The 18982-nt window shown below is 39.8% G+C and overlaps 1 protein-coding gene and 1 long non-coding RNA gene across 3 annotated transcripts in view; one reads left to right on the top strand and one right to left on the bottom strand.

The window, feature by feature from the left end:
* ZBTB10 (zinc finger and BTB domain containing 10) overlaps positions 1-18454 on the bottom strand; it is a 34781-nt gene extending 16327 nt beyond the window's left edge. The window contains exons 1-2 of one of the 2 annotated variants that reach the window (XM_035011418.1): positions 18356-18454; positions 5596-6481 (exon numbers count right to left, since the gene is read on the bottom strand). In XM_035011418.1, coding sequence (XP_034867309.1) covers positions 5596-6481; positions 18356-18454 — 985 coding nt within the window. Of the gene's footprint in view, positions 1-5595; positions 6482-16446; positions 17463-18355 lie in introns of those variants that run through there. The other variant, XM_035011417.1, reaches the window with a different exon arrangement.
* The window catches only part of LOC118014954, a 93755-nt gene continuing 92979 nt past the window's right edge, over positions 18207-18982 (top strand). The window contains exon 1 of the long non-coding RNA XR_004680452.1: positions 18207-18784. This is a non-coding gene — a long non-coding RNA (uncharacterized LOC118014954). The remainder of the gene's footprint in view (positions 18785-18982) is intronic.

The raw sequence follows: 18982 nt of genomic DNA, 5'->3' as shown, positions 1-18982 counted from the left end.
AAAACATGAATATTCACATTTAAAGAAATGCGTAGAAGATATAAATAGCTGGTTTTGCTGCGGAGTATTGGGTTTTGTTGCCAAAATGATTAAGAAAAAGCTTTGGGTAGTTTTTACTGATTTCAAGATATCAGAATTACAAAATTTTTTTCTTTCTTCCCATTAGAGGCATTATGTGGGATACACTCAAGGCTGGTTATGGTCAAGTAAAACTGAGTCCAAAGCCTACATCTCCTTAAACAAAGCTAAGTTCCATGATTTTTAAACGTATTTTAAATAGTTTATACAGTAAATTTATATGGCATGGTCAAAATATTAAGTCTCAAATGTTATGGCCAGTTTTCAAAATCATAAAAATTTAATCATTTAGAAAGCATTTTAAGATTCTGCAAGATCTGAAAGTAATGCCAAATATCAATTATCATCCAAAACATAGAAAAGCAGAAGTGCTGGTTAGTAGGTAACTCCAAAGAGTTCACTATAGAGTAATTCATTACTTCAAATGACTCATTAAGAGTATCTTAAAGATATTTAGCTTGAGCATTCTGTTCTCAAGATTGTCTTCTAAATACTCAAATTATGTGCGCTTTTTACCCAAAAGGCAAATATACAAATTGAAACTGTAAAGCTGAAACCTGATTTCAACTCTACTTATAAGGGATTAATAAAAATTTACAAATGTTTTAATACTGTTCTCCCCAGAAGTACGTATGAAAGAAAGGAACTTTTAGATTTAAAGAACTCTAAATTATATTCTTTGGTCAAGTAAAAAATCACCTTGCATCTGAATCTTAGTATGACATTAAGAAAAAAATCATCTACATAGAATTGTATCAACTTGTATTAAAGACAGAAAATCAATTATATACTGCTTCATTTACTAGAAAATGTTTTTGAGGAAATTGTTTCATACTACATGTTATCAACTATATAAAAACCCCACTGAAAAAATTCCTTTCAAAATTCAGTACCAGAGAAGTTTGTCATCTTCCAGAACTGGCATCTTTCCTCCTCCTGAGAGGCTGCTTGTTATCTTAGAGCCAATTAAAAGCTTAATTAGGGCAACTATATTAACACTCTTGACTAGCACACTTAACTTCTTTATTGCTTTATGTTATTTGTTTTGCTGATGTTTCTTGTCAGTCGTTTCAAAAACGTCTGTTCAAAATGAAGTATGTATGCATTCATAAATTAGTTATGTGTACACATGCAGAGCAGTTATTTATAATGGGTGCAACCTGCTATTGTGACTGAAATAACAGAAAAACCTAGATTCAGAAAATCATGTTCCTTATAATCCCAGAGCATCAAAAGATCAACAGTAAGATTAACATGTGACTTGCTCCAATTAAAAACAATAGCATGTGTGAACACACTCTGTAAAACAATTTTAGGTATTATATTTACGCCTACAATTTAATTCCTAATCTCAGATTTTTTTTTTTTTTATTTGAGACAGAGAGAACGAGAGAGAGAGAGAGCGCTCGCACATGAGAGGGGGGAGGGTCAGAGGCAGAAGCAGGCTCCCCACCGAGCAGGGAGCCCGATGCGGGACTTGATCCCGGGACTCCAGGATCATGACCTGAGCCGAAGGCAGTCGCTTAACCAACTGAGCCACCCAGGCGCCCTCCTAATCTCAGAATTTTATATACTTTATTTGGCTGAAATTTATTTTCTGGTTGTGAATCAGCAAGACAAGGATTTGAAATTTTTATAGTACCAGAGCAACTCATTAATGACTACCTTTATAATTATCCCATAAACTCCAGTAAGACAGTAAAAAGGACAGAAGTTTCTACCGTTCCTAAGTTCTATTTCAAGTATCCTCATATATCAAAAATGATTTGAAGCAAATTGCAGTAATGAGTCAAATAATGGATACACTAGTTTAAGATATATATATATATATTTAAAAAGAACCCATGTAAATCCCTGATATTGGGGCACCTGAGTGGCTCAGATGGTTAAGCGTCTGCCTTCGGCTCAGGTCATGACCTCAGGATCCTGGGATCGAGTCCCACATCTCAAGGTTGTCTTCTAAATACTCAAATTATGTGCGCTTTTTACCCAAAAGGCAAATATACAAATTGAAACTGTGAAGGTGAAACCTGATTTCAACTCTACTTATAAGGGATTAATAAAAATTTACAAATATTTTAATACTGTTTCTCCAGAAGTACATATGAAATCAGGGAGCCTGCTTCTCCCTCTGCCTGCCACTCCCCCTGCTTGTACTCTCCCTCCCTCTGGCAAATAAATAAAATCTTAAAAAAATAGATAAATAAATCCCTATTTCTGGGTATACCTTCTTATCTCAGTATCTTACAACACTTCTCTATGAGGCACTGGAACACGAGCTTCAACAGTACGTGGCAAGGAGATATTATTTAGAGCTGTGGTTTACAGACTATAGGCTTAAGAGTCTAGGGAACTCAGTTCTCAAAGGGATCTACAAGTCCAAATATGCCAAGCACTGCTCATAGACCGTATAAATAACTTATTATGACTTTTCAGATATTTATGTACATAACTTTAAATTCATTTAAAAGCATTTATTTCACTGAACATTTTCAGTATTTTCTCAATAAGTAGAAATCAAAGTGTAACCAATGATGGTGCAGTTCATAAAAATGTTCTGAGGTTTTAAAAGGGACCAATTTTTTTTAAAAGACTGAGTCTACCAGTTCATTAATTACAAGGTTTTAATGTGAGACGGTCTTAAACATGAAACCTGCCTCTATTTTTACTAGCTGAGTGACCTTGAGCCAGGCCTCAACCTTGATAAACACAGACCCACTGTGTTCTATATTGGTCAGAATTTGCCTCCAGAGTTGTAGTTAATTCTGTACACCAAAATTTCTGGGTGGGGAAAAAAAAAAAAACACGTCTATGACTGTAAGAAAGATGGTAAAGGCACTTGGAATTCATAAGGAATTCACTTAGTTTAATAAATTATCTATAGTTATCTGAAGGGTTGGTTATCAGGTAGATTAGAGAGATTAGAGGTTAGGCTCAGATTATACTACTCAAAATGACAGGTTCATGAAGTTAAAAAGAATGAATTTTGGCTCAATATACAATAACTTCTTTTCTAGAATCCAGTAGAAAGCACGCTACACTGGAAAACTGATTTTAAATAATCTCAAGTCTCCCAATTTTAAGGGGATCTATAATGACCATGACAGTTGTGCTTTTGTCATTTAATTTTCATAATAATTCCTTAAAATAAGTACCACACTTTAAAGATGAAGAAACTGAAGACAGGAGTTTAATTTGGTCGCGGTCACACAGTAGGTAAGTACAGAGCTCATTTTCAGATCATGACTCAATTTGGGATCTTTCCTCTTTGTCAGTGGATCTCAACCTTCACTCACAGTGTAATCACCTACAGAGCTTATAAAAATTCCAACAACCAGGCGACATCCCAGAACCAATTAACTCAATCCCTACTGGAAAGACCCAAGCACCAAGGACTGCACAATATGCAGCGAAGAAAGATTAAGACCCACTGCTCTATACCAAGGGTTGGCTATAAAGCCTTATTGAAGCATATCCATGATCATCTGTGTATACCTAATACTGCTTTCATGCTACAATTAAGTAACTGACTTTATGACCAGCAAAGCCTAAAATATTTACTGTGGTCTTCTACAGTAAAAATTTGCCAAACTCTGGCTCTGCATCATATTATGTCCTAATCATAATATTCTTATAAAACCCCCATTTCCTGCCATTCAGTGAGGCTGGATTTAGAGGCACTGAGAAGTTGCAAAAAGTTTAACAGCTGGAATATAGTGTATCACTGATAAAATCAAATGTCAATTAAGCAAGGTTCAGAAACCAAAGTGATACCCATAACATAATACAATTTTTGTAAGATGTAAGAGATAAATTGAAAGCATATTAGACTACCAAAAATTTATGATACACCTATTCCATTGATACAAACTCAGCTGAGGGGGTGCTTGCCAAAATAATAGCTAGTAATATTTTTTAAAGTATGCATTGTGGGGGTGCCTGGGTGACTCAGTCGGGTCCCGGGATTGAGCCCCATGTCAGGCTCCCTGCTCAACAGGGAGCCTGCTTCTCCCTCTCTCTCTGCCTGCTGCTCTCCCTGCTTGTGCTCTGTCAAATAAATAAATAAATGTTTTTTAAAAAAAGTTTGTAAAGTATGCAACATGGTTCAATAGTAGTGCTTTTCTTTGAATCACTCCAATTATATGTGGCATTAAGAATGGGTTAGCTGTGATTAGTTTTGCCAACTACTACCCCCAAAACCTGTTTATGCCTTACATGGTGTTGTGTGTGTATTTTAAAAAACACCACAGGGTTCCCACCATACTATTAAACTATTTATCTCTATAGCAGAAAGACAATGTAGCTCATTTTTGAGAATTACTTCAAGGTCTTCTGTATTAAAAATTAAGCCAAAATAACGTGATGCTAAGAAAGTCTACCCTATTTTAATACTTTAAAGAAACTGCCTCTGAGATTTAATTATTAAACAGTAGACAAGTATGAGGGAAAAGATCAGTAAATCATATTCATTATGCAGATGTGATTTTCACCTAAGTAAATCTGAAAACCAATGAAAACTAAATCCATACCTAAAAAGCCAGACAAACCATTTCATAGGTTTACTATGGCATTCTGCCCTTTAGAACTAAAAACAATGATTCTTTTTAACCAAGTACTCCATCCCCAGATAATCACCATGATGTAAATCAGACACTGAATAATTACAGAGCTTTGAGACAGCAAAACAAACACTGAATCATTTATGACAGTGGTAGACATATACCTCAAGTCTGGGGTCTGCACAGGAAAACCTCAAATCCACTACTTCTTCAAATATAATTAAATTAGGCAAAGGCAATTAAAGTTTCAAATTTTTCTATTTATACTGTGTAACAATGGTCCCCCATCCCATTAAAATCCGTTAAAAAAAAGGTCCACAGCACAAATGTGATATGCTAAGATTTTGTATATATCCTTTTAGTTATATAGTGAGGAGAAAGGTCTGAGTCCTCTTAATGAATGAAAATGAAAATGAGGGCACAGTGGGACAAATTTGAAACATTTCAGCTTCTCTAAGATTTACGGTGAGAATAGAATAGTAGCTCTAAACAAATTGGAATAATCCCACTGTCATTTGCAAAATTCTAATAAACACTTAAATGTTTAATTACCAAATAAAAAAATTGGGAATAAAAAATGTTAATTAGGTCTCAAAATGTTCTGAAATGACAAACTATGTATTACAACTAAGATTTTAACTAAGATTACATTATCTTGTATCTTTTCCGGCACTGCGTGCAAAAGTGATCAGAAATGCCAAAGATCCAGAAGTCAAAGAACTATAAATGAAGAGTCCACACACCACATATAAGATTAACACAAACTTTGAGAAACTCAGAGAAAAAACATATACCAAAATTATATTATTAATTTTCTCCTAAGATAAACACTCAAATTACTTTTTTTGTGTATTACTTTTATAGTTTAAGAAATACCTTAAAAACATACTTCAAGATGATATCCAACCGTAATTAATTAGAATGAAAACTGAAATATCTTTGTATATAAAATATTTACCTGGTTCTTCCTTGATGAATGATAAATCTTCTTCTGGATAGGCAACAGGTGGCTGCATCACTGAGCAATCTTCTAAATTTGTTTCATTAGGTGGTATATTATAAATAAATCTCTTTGTAGTTTGGTTTTTCCTCCTTGTTTTGCCAGTCTCTTGAATTCCCTGGGAGCCCATATTATTCCAAATAAACACTTTTGTTTGACCTTGAGATTCATTTTCAGCCAATTCTGGTGAACCATCCTGGACCCAACTACTGTCATTCATTTGGTAGTTTTCTATTTGGCCCTCGTCGACGTTACAACCATCATTTTCAATTTTTACATTACTTGCCAAATTGGTAAGATTCCGTGTTGCCCAAAAACTGGCAATTTTTTGATCCCGTGATGAAGACAGACCATCTCTATTAACTGGTTTTCTGTTATTATAGTCCACAACTACAGACTCTGGAGCTTCCGATTTAATGCTTATATTTAAGGCATCTTTAATGAAATTTCGGCAAGTTTGAACAACTTCACTCATTTGAAGATAGCTGGCCACTGTCATCACTTCAATGGCATTTTGGCTTGTGAGCACCAGGTTACCAGAATACAAGAAGTCCAAGATGACTGAAAAACCTTGAACTGCAGCAATATCTAAATGGGTAGTATTGTTTTGGTTAGGGCTTTCTTTGTTTGAAAAGCAATATAAAGTCTTAAAGAAACGGCTGCCTGCAACCAGGATGTTCTTATGAGCTTTAAAGATTTTTCCGCTCACCACAATGCTGACATCGCAAAGAATACCTTTCTTTCTTTGTTCATTTAGTTGTCGAAGAAGCTGATAGCAATAAGAGTTCTCATTTGGCCTACTATTAAAGTCACAGTACCCCTCTTCTGATGGTATTTCTGTCTCCTGTAATTGGATGGAAAACATTAATATTAAATTATTTACTTTAAAAAAAATCCCCAAATGAAACAAAGTATCAATTTAACTTTTTTAAAAAGCGCTAATCAAATACACTATTTTGTTAGCAATCATGATGTACCGAGACTGTAGTGTTCACAATCCCAAATATTGGGAGAAGTGTGAAGAGCTTGGTGCAAGCTACTATTATTATTAAGAAAAGTCAAACAAAGGGCGCCTGGGCAGCTCAATCATTATTCATCTGCCATGGGCTCAGGTCATGATCCCAGGGTCCAGGGATGAGCCCCACATGGAGCTCCCTGCTCAGCGGGAAGCCTGCTTCTCCCTCTCCCACTCCCCCTGCTTGTGTACCCTTCCCTCTCTCGCTGTGTCTGTCAAATAAATAAATAAAATCTTAAAAAAAAAAAGTCAAACATCTGAATTAAGGATCAGCAGGATTTCAATTAAAGAATAACATGTATCATGTATAAGCCAAGGACATGGATTAAGAATTATTTAAAATTAAAATAGCAGTTACTTTCCTATGAAAAGAAACTTTCATATATAGGAATCTAGTTTGCCTTATCTCTGATAGGAATGCAGCAGCCTTTCTGATTGAACTTAAAATATCCAAGTTACAATGTTGGGTAGCTCAGCCTATTTAACACTACTAAAAGTAAATTTTAAGTCTTGGCAAACATCCAAATAGTTTAGGTCAATGAAATTAATTAAATCTAAAGATAAAGCTAAGACCCTGATAGGAAAATGTGTTTCAACTATAGGACATCCAGCTATATAATTTCCCAATCAACTTTCAAAATGCCTTATCTTTTTAGGGGCATAAATGGTAAATGTAACGTAACATTCCTGAACTAAAAATTCTTTTATGTATTATTTTATTTTAAAAGATTTTATTTTTTTAAGTAATCTCTAAACCCCATGTGGGGGCTTGAACTTACAAACCCGAGATCAACAGTCACATGCTCTACCAGCTGAGCCAGCCAGGAACCATGGAACTCAAAATTCTTAAAAGTTTATAATTTTCTTTCTTATCAATCTGAAAAGTGTTCACTATCTGTTTAGCATCACTTAAGTTACGGTAATTCCTATAAAACACAGCACACTTGAATAACAGCTGTTAGATAACTGAAGTAATCATTTTTTCCAATCAAAGAAGTTCTTAGATATTTCTGGTAGAAAAGATGGCTGAAAATGCTGACCCTAACGTATTAAAAATTCATATTTTCTTTGCATAAAATATTAACTTAAATACAGACCATTTCTGTACAATAATGACACACACCTATGACTATATGAGCATGGGGGAAAACATGGGAAAATACATACTAAATCGTAAACATGCTAGGAAAACTGATATGCTTGGATAAGAGAAAAGAGGAAGGCAGAATAGAAAAAAAGAAAAAAGTAGAAAGGTGTTGGGAACACAGTTAAGACTGCGAAAGAATTTTCATGGATATAATATTTTAGTGGTGAGATTCCTAAACAATCCCACAACTCTAATCTTACATGGGTATGGCTAAATTACAAAAATAATTAGGTTTAAGTCTGAGTACTGAACACAGAAGACCATACATAAAATAATTTCAATTCCCTTGAAACTAAACCAGGTCAGTAGTCCATTTAAGAATTTTTGTGTTGCTTTTAAGTATGAGAATTCAAATGAAAGAACCAAAATATTAGAATTCTAGGCCCCTTCAGTATTCCCACAGGGGTAATGAACAGTACAGATAACCCTGCAAATCTGGGGTATATGATCACTACAGAAGAAGGATGCATGGGAAGTAGGATTTTCCTTTTCATTTCCAACTGACTCTTGGCAGTCTATTACCTTCCCAGTGCCTCACACACATAATGCCCTTATACTGTAACACCCTCTCCCCCACACACCCAAGCTTCATCAAAAACATTATCAGCCAAGGTTTGAGGGAAGTAAGCAAAACAAATTCACCAGTAAGTCCCAAATTTTTGCTTTTGAAGGTGTGGAGGGAAGGAAGTGACATAAAAAAAAAAAAAAAGACACTGTTTTAACCTTAGAGCTTGTACATAAACCAGTATGTTGTCAAATTTCAAACAATTTACAAAAGGGAATGAAAACATATGAATATATAAAGAACTAAATCAATACTAAAAACAACGCTACAGTAAATGATTTTCTATAAAAGCATCAGACCGTTTACTTGATGTCCCTTTTATGAGACTATTTGGATAAGACTTTTTACTCATTTGCTTATGCTTTCCACTCACTAAAGAAACATCCAAAGTTAAAGAACCTTCCATTAACGCAGCCTGAAACTAAGCTTTCCTATGCATGCCATACCTGCCTAGCAAAACTCATTTGGTTCAAAGTTCTGATGTTGCAGTAACAGTATAAATACTTGAAGAAGCAAAAATTTTAAGCACTGATCAAAATTTAGCAGCACATCATGAAGTATTTGTGGAAGCAGTGAATTAGCATTTGCAAATCAAGAACCCACCTAGAGTTTATACATCTGGCAGTTCAAACCTTTAAGGAGGAGGCTGTGTCTAACTGTACAGTCATTTTAGGCGATGGTCACTGTGTTCTGCATTTTCTGGGCCAGTCCCAATTTCTGAAGTTCTCAGCCATTATCAGACCAAATGTCCTAATTTTTAAAAATAACTCAGACAAAAAGCCTATCCACCAAAATATTTGCCCATTCTATTTTAACACAAAATATACAAATCAAACACAACTATTCAACCACTATTTTTTTCTCATTAATGTTTTACAAGAATAGTAATGTTCCTTGCTTTTATAAGCACCACCAATTTCTTTTTCACTACTTATTAGAGCACTGTGCCTTGTTTCTATAGCACCTATTAAATATGCTCTTCACAATGAAGGCTTTCCAAGTCAAGAGTATGTGTACTCTCAAAGGGGAGTATTATTTAGGCACTTGGGCAAATCAGAGCTTAAATAAGCACACAGCATTAAAACAAATTGCTGGTATTATTTGCTGAGCTAAATAAATTAAGAAAATCTTAGTACTGAACATAAAAATCTTAAAGTAGTTCCCTAAGGAACTCATGCCATCTCTGTCTCTGGTTCCTTCTTTAACATTCTAAATGCCCACTCTGAGTATACGGATAACATGAGTTCATTGGTATGTAAAAATCTACTGTTGAAAAGATTAAGTATTTCTAGAATACTTTTCAGATGCTGGGAAACTTTTCTGTTCCTTTTCCCAAAATGGAAAACACAATTTAGCCCAGACAATAGTCTAAAATGGCTAAACAAGATTTTAAGAAAACGGACATTCAGGGATGCCTCGGTGGCTCAGTGGGTTAAGCATCTGCCATCAGCTAAGGTCATGATCCCAGGGTCCCGGGTCCCGCATTGGGCTCCATGCTCAGTGGGTAGCCTGCTTCTCCCTCTGCTTGTATGTGCACAAGCTCTCTCTGACAAATAAAATCTTTAAAAAATTAAAAAAAAAAAAAAAAAGGAATTCAGACTTCAAAAGAAAAAATCAGAAAATTTATTACATCAAAGATTCTGTAGGGGCGCCTGGGTGGCTCAGTCGTTAAGCGTCTGCCTTCCGCTCAGGTGATCAAGCCACATCGGGCTCCCTGCTCTGCGGGAATCCTGCTTCTCCCTCTCCCACTCCCCCTGCTTGTGTTCCCTCTCTCGCTGTCTCTCTCTCTCTCTCTGTCAAATAAATAAATGAAGTCTTTAAAAAAAAAAAAAAGATTCTGTAAATGTGAAAAGTTTTCAAGTTTTTTATTTGTGAAGATGCCCGTAAGTAAAATTATAATTTTAGATCTGGAAGAAACCTTAGAATTAACTCTTCTAAAATTAAAAAAATATAGGGGGCGCCTGGGTGGCTCAGTTGTTAAGCATCTGCCTTCATCTCAGGTCATGATCCCAGGGTCCTAGGATAGAGCCCCATGTCGGGCTCCCTGCTCAGCGGGAAGCCTACTTCTCCCTCTCCCACTCCCCCTGCTTGTGTTCCCTCTCTCGCTGTGTCTCTGTCAAATAAGTAAATAAAATCTTTAAAAAAAGAATAAAAAATAAAATTAAGAAAATATAAAAAAGAAAAATGCATCTTTACCTTTACTTCCAAAGAATCTAAAAATATAAATATTTTACTCATAGGAAGAAGCTGCTAAAAGTTTGAAAAATCCTGACTTCACTGAATTATTTAATAAGCATAAAGTGAATGCCTACTTTAGACAAGTTCTACAACGGGGGACCCAAAATGAGTAAGTATAGTTCCCAACTTGAAGATCACTGGTGGGCAAGACTCTTAAGGTACTGAAGAGTGTAACAAAGGTGTTAGGAGAGCAGAGAGGAGGTCTATCTATCTAGTCCAGTTATTTTTGGTGGTGGTGGGCGGGGGGAATGCTTTTTAGAAGACCTGAGCAGAGCCTTAGATGATGAAAAAATGGAATGGGATGGATGAGCATTCCAAGCAAATAAACAACATTAAAAAGAAAACAAGATGGTCTTACAGCATCCTAACAATTCCAGATTTATGAAACAACTTCAAGGTGATCCCCCAGAAGCCCAAGAAATGCAAATATGCATTTATGAACATTTCTAGAGAGACGTGTCTATAGCTTCCATCAGTTATGGAGAGATTCAAATTCCACCCCCCCAACAAGATTAAAAACCACTGTGATAGGTGCCTTACAGAGCTTTAGAAGCAGTGATCTGACTGGATTAGAAGATATAAGATAGTTGTGACAGCAAAGTAGGGAATTAATATCAGCGAACTAATAGATACACTGTGACCCCAAGGAAGGTACTCTTAATAGTGCAACATACTTGCAAGAAACCAGTACCTTAACTAACCTAAGATGGAAAATGTTAATGGGGGGAGGGGTGATGAGTCAGAACCTGGAAAAATATCTGGAAGATAAAAATTAACAGAATTTGAGTGATCAACTAGATGTTGTGGGGGTACTATAGGGTCAGTCTTCTGTACTCTAGCTTGGGGGGCTAGATAATGCCACCAACTGGCAGAGAACACAAGACCACCACACAATCTCCCCCACCCTTATGAAAGGAGAGTTGGAGAGAACTTAATTGCAAACAGTTGAGTTCATGTGTAGTCAATCCACAAAGTATAAGAAAATATTTAGCTAAAAAAATCAACAATTAGTATTTACTTTCCCTACCCAGAATTATAATCCTTTCAATAAATGGATTAGCAGAAAAAGGCATTTCCAATATAAAACATCGAAGTGTAAACTGAAAGCATTAAAAACAAAAATCTTGGGGCACCTGGGTGGCTCAATCAGTTAAGCATCTGCCTTCGGCTCAGGTCATGGTCCTGGGTTCCTGGGATAGAGCCCCGCACTGGGTTCCCTGCTTGCAGGGAGCCTGCTTCTCCCTCTCCTCCCCACTCATACTCTCTCAAATAAACAAAATAAAATCTAAAAAAAAAAAAAAAAAAAAACACTTTACTACTTTTGTTGCAGCAGCCCACTGGAACACTATATTGAAAGAAAAAAACATTCCACTTCCAAATCCGAATTTTTTAAGAAAATGGAAATTCTAATTCTATAGGTCAGTAGTGAAAATCTTCAGGTGATTTTAACCTCCAGCCAATTTTAGGTACCAAAGACATGCTTTATTACCAGCTCTCTTCTCAAAACACACACACTACCCAGGTGTCTCTCAATGGCAACATATTTCATGATCCTCCCATTTAAAACTGCTAAAGAGTTTGCCCATTTGTTAACAGAATAAAACACAATCATTTTAGCATGACAAAAGACCCTCCATAGTCTATTACCTATTCAGACTTGATGTTTCATCCTGTTAGCAACCAAATTATCCACTTCTCAGACACATCAATTTTATTTTGTTAATGCTGCTTCCAATTGCAGTTCTTGGAATGCCCTCCCCTCCCTGTTCAACACCTATTCATTTAACACGATGAAGTTCAAGAGCCAATTATATAAGCTTCTCACAACTTTCACCAGTAGAATTGATGACTTCCTTTAGTGTTTTCACTGTAACCTGAACATATTTCTAACATGGTACCTATCATTTTATTATGTCTGCCTCTTCTTACTAGACTACAAGTTCCTTGAGGGCAGAAAAAATGTCTGATTTGTAAGTTTTATCTCCAGTGCTCTGGATCTACCTAATATAAGTTTATAAAGAGGAAGAAGCCAATCCTAGATACACTATATAGTGAAAGACACTACTAAAAAGTCAAAAACACAAGGGAAATGAACCAGCTTAATAAATCAAACATAATGTTAGAACCTATATATTATACAAAATGCTTATTTAATGGTCCAGAGGTTGGTTGGTTATTTACGTAGGCTCCACACCCAGCATGGAGTCTTGAACTCATAACCCTGAGATCAAGAGCCTGACACTTAACCTACTGAGCCACCCAGGTGCCCCTCATCTTTAATACTTCTTAAGGAAAGGTTTTTCAGACTATCTCCCTGAATTGTTAAAAACCTTTAAACCTTATCTTTGTCAAATGCAAAGACAGCTTCTAGACCATCTCACTTTTGCTTTAGTTATGACCTCAACATATTCTCATTGGTAATGTCAATCAGATCACTGACCTAAGTTCAGTATTTACTTTCTATAAAGATTAATGAAAATTATAGTAATACATTTGACTGTATGTTTTAGACTTAGTAAACTGGAGAGAGTTATGTAAACTGGAAAGAGTTGACAGAATGTGATTTAGGCTATGAAAATTTCACAATTGGGTAGAAAGTGATCTGAACCAAGATACAGCAGTAACCACTATTATTAAAGCAGTTTTAAAGTCCTCTGGGCCAAATGGTCAAATCCTGTATAAGCTAATCATTGAACTTTCCTTGATGAAGATAGTTATTACTCAAAATGAAAACTGTATGTTGCCCCTTACATCCTTATAGAGAATATAGGAAACTGTATGTTGCCCCTTACATCCTTAGAAAGAATATAGGGATCTTGCTGAAATAGAAGACTCAGAACAGATTCTGAGCGCATATTTTGACTCTCCCATGAACAATCTTAACCAACACCCAATTAGCAGAACAGCAAGCTTTTTAGGAATGTGTTATAATTCTTTGGTCACCATGATTTAATGAAAAGGAACTTTTCTTACTTTCAGAAAGCATAAGAAAGAGAAGTTAACACTTAGTGATTTGGCCCACCTCCTCTCAAAAAAAAAATCTCTTTTAAAAAAAAGCGGGGAGGAGTTGAGGGGAATAAAGGGCATGAACTACCCTTAGCCTCAAAGTGAATTCTTGCCTGAAGAACTACAGAACTCTCATTTCATCATTTTTAAGACAGGATAAAGCTAATGCAAGATATTTTTATGAAGCGGTGAAAAAATTTGCATGTATGAGAAAGTCTCAGAATGTTTAAAGAACTGATGGCCAAAGTCTCTGAAGGTATGAAAAGGAAAACTGGTTTATTCTCTAGAATCAGGATTGATCCCAAGAGATAAAGTGGTTTCCAAACTGTGAAAATTGGTTAACAACTGAGACACATGAGGTACCAGGCTACCAAAAAAAACTTGCCACTGGTGATAAATATACACAATGATGATAATAAATAATGGCTAGCATTCGCTAAGTGATTACATGCTGGCACATATACTTTGCATATACAAGGGAACTAGAAGTTAAACTCCTTTGCCTGCCAAGAAAGTAGAGGATTAGGATTCAGGTCCCCCTAACCTTAAGCCCAAGAATGCTCTTACAGATTGTGTTATACTGCCTCCTACCGGTAGTCAAAGGCTACAGGGCAAAGAAAAAAAAAATGAATTCTGCTCAAATGAATCAGTTCTTGAAAAGGTCACTCATATCAACAAGACAAAGATATGTTGGTGGTACCTGGGGTCAACAGCAAGGTTAACACCCCAAACTAACGTTGCAACAAAAATAGAGAAGTTAGGATCAATTCAGAGTGGAAACATCCAAAATCCAATCAAGGAAACCAATACATATCCTTAGACACACGACTTATTAAATTGTATTGTCCTCAGCCTAATGAGAGAATGTCCTAAGAGAAAGATGGTGTGCACATTATGTCTTAAAAAGGGGACTCTTGTAGGGGGCAAAGGGAAAAGAAGGGGTAATTCAGAGATCAAGTTTAGAAAAGGTTTTACCTAGGGAATGAATTCCCTGATCCAGATAATGCCTAGGGGAGAAGAACACACCACACTAACTAGTCTATCATAAGGTTATCCAACTAATTCCCCTTCCTCTCATTTCAGGTTCACTAAGCAGCTAATTATATTTTGCATTCCCACTCAGATTTGCCTACAGGGACAGACTATGCTGATAAGAATAACTGGCCCACTGTACATTAAGAATATTCCTTCTAATTGTCTTTTTATAATTTTCTAAATAACCAACCTACCATTATTTGGAAAAGTACACTTTCATTTTCACAAGTCCCCCACCTCCATCATCTTACAACATATTACTTAACTCTCTAAAGCCCCCGACTCTGCATCTATAAAATAAAGATTACTTTGCAGAGTAAGGTAAAGTGTGCTTGGCATACAGAACACAAGTAAATGTTAGTTATATTTCACTCCATTACCCAAGGTCACAAAGCTAGTAATTGTAGAAAGCTGAGACCTGAATCCAGATTTACTCCAAAACCCATTCGTTTTCCTTTACAACATTCCCTGTAGGCTCTAGTCTCAGTTGTCATCAAGGACTAAGAACAATTTACTTAACCTTTTCAGACTGTACATCTTTAAGTGACCTTCCTTCTAGGGCTTAGGCAACTCAAATTTGTGCAAAAACTATTACCATTCTCCACTGGGAAAAATAACCCTATGCTTTAAAGTTAACTTCTGAGAAACTACTGTACTATGGGGTTATTGGATAGCACCTAATTAACTCCAGTATAAGTGTTTTGAACAGCAAGATCTCGCCAATAAACATATAGAGGAACTAATATCTAAAAGTTGACTTTCTAAAATCAGTGACTGGCTACCAAAACAAAAGAATGAATTCCATCTTCCACACAGGTTGTCTGAAAGACTTAAAACAAGAACTGCTCAACATCATCTCTTTTGGCTTGAAAAAGGATTACCAAAATGGTAAGCCTACTATCTTTAAACTGGAAATATTAAAACAAGAAATAACAATTAACGTATAGCTTACCTGTTTTGTAACTAAGGACTTATACTTTCAAGGACTTTAGTAAATACATTCTCTACCAGCCTACTACCTGATAGAAATAACATCACAAGAAACATCCTTAACATGCGAAGTTTAAAGTAAACTTCATTTACAAGAAACTTTTTTAAAAAGGGAGGATTATAGAAAATCTCAGCGCAAGAATCTGGGTAGAAGGAAACAAGTAAAACTCCAGTAGTTTACCAAAGCATGCCTTTGGTAAGAGAAAATTCAACAGAAAGTTCAAGGGAGATGAATTTAGTAAAATCATTCACAGGAGTGTTATCCAAATAGCTTCCTCTACATTTACATACTGCTCTCCGATTTCACATTATCCTGACCTGATAATAAAGAAATTTTCTCAGCTGAATGTTTTCCTGAAAGGGTTAGTGTCAACGGTTAAGGAAATTGTTTAATTCATTCTTCAAAGAGTCGCCAGATTTGACTTCCATCAGCATGCTGAAAAGACTGAAACATAAGGCAGCTTTTCTAAAATCACAGCTAGTAAAACTTTTGACCGTAAAGTCCACTTTTTAGGGTTTAAAACCTTCAACCTCGCTTTCTTAAACTTTTTAAAAATTCTGATGGGTAAAAGGAGGAATCATAAAAAAATAAATTCAGCGCTACGATTAGAAAATTGTCATTCCATCCCCCACCCCCCAACACAGATAACTTTTGAAAACTTGTTCTCAGGCTTTCTAAACCCCCACGCATCAGCTCCCTTCAATTCCACAACTGGAACGATGCCTTCCTCACCCAAGAAAAGTGGTGGTGTTTTTTGGCTGATAAATCTTTCCTTAAAAGATCTGAAAAAGTAGGAGCAGGATATACTGTACCTGGGCGTTGGCTTCGTGGAGTTTGTGCTCATTAGAGACGTGGTGTCTCAGAAGAAGGGTTTTCTTGTAGTTTCGGGTCCCTCGCGAGAGCTCATCGTGCCCCACTTGAGGAAGGTCCCCGCTTCCCCCGTCCTCTGGGGTCTTTTGGCACCAGCCACAGGACATAAGGCCAGTATCCTTGGAATACCGCAGCCAAGGAAAATCTTTGAGCCAAGAGGTCTGGAAGGAGCACTGTAGCTTCTGCATCAGGGACTTGGGCCGCGCGAGCGGGAAGTGCTGGACAGTCTCTCCTTCGCCAGCTCCCACACCGCTGCCCTCCACTTCGTCCCCGCCATCGCCGCCCGACCGCCTGCTGCTGCTGCAGCTGCCGCCTTCCGCCCCGCTGCCGTCGCCCAGGCTCGCCCCCTCCTCCTCGTCCTCGGTGCTGTCGCTCAGGGACGCGCCGTCCTGCATCAACTCCTTCCCCTCCAGCGCGTCCAGCTCCAGCTCCACAGCCGCTGGCCCTCGCCCATTGAAATGCCTCAGGGGCCACGCCGAGGTCTCGGGGCGGCCGCGGCTACTGCCATTGTTGCCGAGACCCCCGCCGCCGCCGCCGCCTCGGAAGGCCAGAGTCCGACGGTTCCTCTCCGCTAGCAGGGGGCCCCCCGCGCCACCGCCGCCCAGCGAGGTGGGGCCGCCCGCGTCTTGGGGGAGCAGCAACTCCTTGGTTTCCTCGGCGGCAGCGGCCGCCCCAGCGGAGGCCTCCAGGTCTTGGGGCTCCAGGCCCTCCAATTCCACTTCCTCGTCGGCCCCCCGCCCATTGAGCTGCTGAGGCGCTAGCGGCTGGGGCTGTCTTGGCTGGGGCTGCTGAGGCCAAGCCGAGGCCTCCCCGCCAGCGTTATTGTTCGTGGAGCTGCCGCCGCCGCCGCCGCCGCCACTGGCGGTGACCAACCCGCCTCCTCGGAACGCCAGCGTCCTGCGGTTCATTTCACTGAACGACATGGCGCGCGCCGCCGCCGCCGCCCGGTGCCCCGGCTCGCGCCCGGCCTCGGGCCGCGTCCCGCGCGCTCCCCGCCGCTCCCCCTCGGCGTCGCCCCCGCCCCCACCCCCGGCGTTCCGGTCTCGCGGGGCTCGGCCTCGCCCTCCCGCCCGGCCGCCGGGCTCGCGCTCGCTGCCGGGGCTGCCTCACGCGTCCACCGCCGCCCGCCGGGCCGCCGCCTCCGGCCGCCTCCTCGTCCTCCACCCCCGCCCCGCTGTGCTCCGGACAGCGTCCCGCGCGGAGAAGGGGGCGGGCGGCGGAGAGGTGAGCAGCGAGCCGGGGCGCGTGGGGCCTTCGAAGTTGAGAAGCGGAGTGCGGGGAGACCCTCCGCTGCCCCCTCTTTAAAGCCGCGCGCACACACCGACCCTCCAAACAGATATCCTTCCTCCGGTGCGCCGAGGAGTCCCGACGCCGCCGCCGACTTCCCAGGCGCTGAAGGCGAGAGGCACGTTAAGCTGCTGGGCTCCGCCACATAACGAACCGACAATAAAGCCGGCGGAGCGTTTCCGTCCGACCAGGCCCTGGCGGAGGTCGAATGGCAAATGAACAACGGACCGTGCGCCCACAATGCACCGGGGTAGCAGTAACCGCTGGAGGGGGAAAGGGTGGGGGCCGGGCTGGGGGAGGGGGGCTGGGCTTGGGGCTGGGCCGGGGTGGGGTGGGGGCGCCAGGGGACCGGGAAAGGGGCTGGGCCGCGCCTCCGGCCTGGGGGCGGGGGTGCGGCCGGGGGGGAAGGAAGTCGGCCGAGGGGCGGGGGACAAAAGGCCGAGCGGCTGGCTGGGGGTCTCGAGGAGGGGGCGGGCGTGTGCGGCCGGGGCCGGGCTACGCGGAGGACAAACAGCTGGTGAGTGTCAGGGTCTGGCCGCCTCCCCGCTGCCCGCACGCACCTACCCGCGCCCGGGACGCACATTTTCCTCCTCTCGCCACGAGTTCACCTGGGACTTTGGAAATAACTGTGCGGTGGGGGCTGCTGCGCTCCAGCCTTGTCATTTGCTAGGGGTGGGTGGCGGTGCCCAAGGAAGTGAACTTATTTTGTTCCTTCACAAAGACTGGACCAGGCGGTGCCTTTCACACAAGGAGGTTACAACCACCGACACCTCCTCGTCTGCAGCATTGTGTGTGCCAGGCAGCACCTCAGGCCCAAGGCAATAATCATTTCACAGAAAATGCACCGCCCCGAGTGTCTTATTGCTGTGATGAAATGGAAATTTAAATAAAAGGTCGAACACGTGCGTTCACTGGGAAGTATTGACATGGGTGTTACATCACCACCAGCCAATCAGATAACTCCAGTCGTGTTTATACTTCTACAACCACCTTGTGAGTATTACAGTATGTCATAACGTTATAAATATTAGGCAGGGTTTTCCCCAGGAGCGGGGAGGAGTCTGCTTATACGGACGTTGTGTGCGACTCCAAGGATTGTGTATCTAAAGACAAGAATTAGTTATTAAGATTTATTTTTTAATTGTTTACATTGCACATGGAATTTAGAATGATTAGAGGAACAGATTGAGC

The sequence above is a fragment of the Mirounga leonina genome, unplaced genomic scaffold, assembly GCF_011800145.1.
Source record: "Mirounga leonina isolate KUSES-001 unplaced genomic scaffold, KU_Mleo_1.0 Mir_165, whole genome shotgun sequence".
NCBI lineage: Eukaryota > Metazoa > Chordata > Mammalia > Carnivora > Phocidae > Mirounga > Mirounga leonina.
Note: the sequence above shows the minus strand (reverse complement) of the source record. Positions and strands in the feature narration are given on the sequence as shown.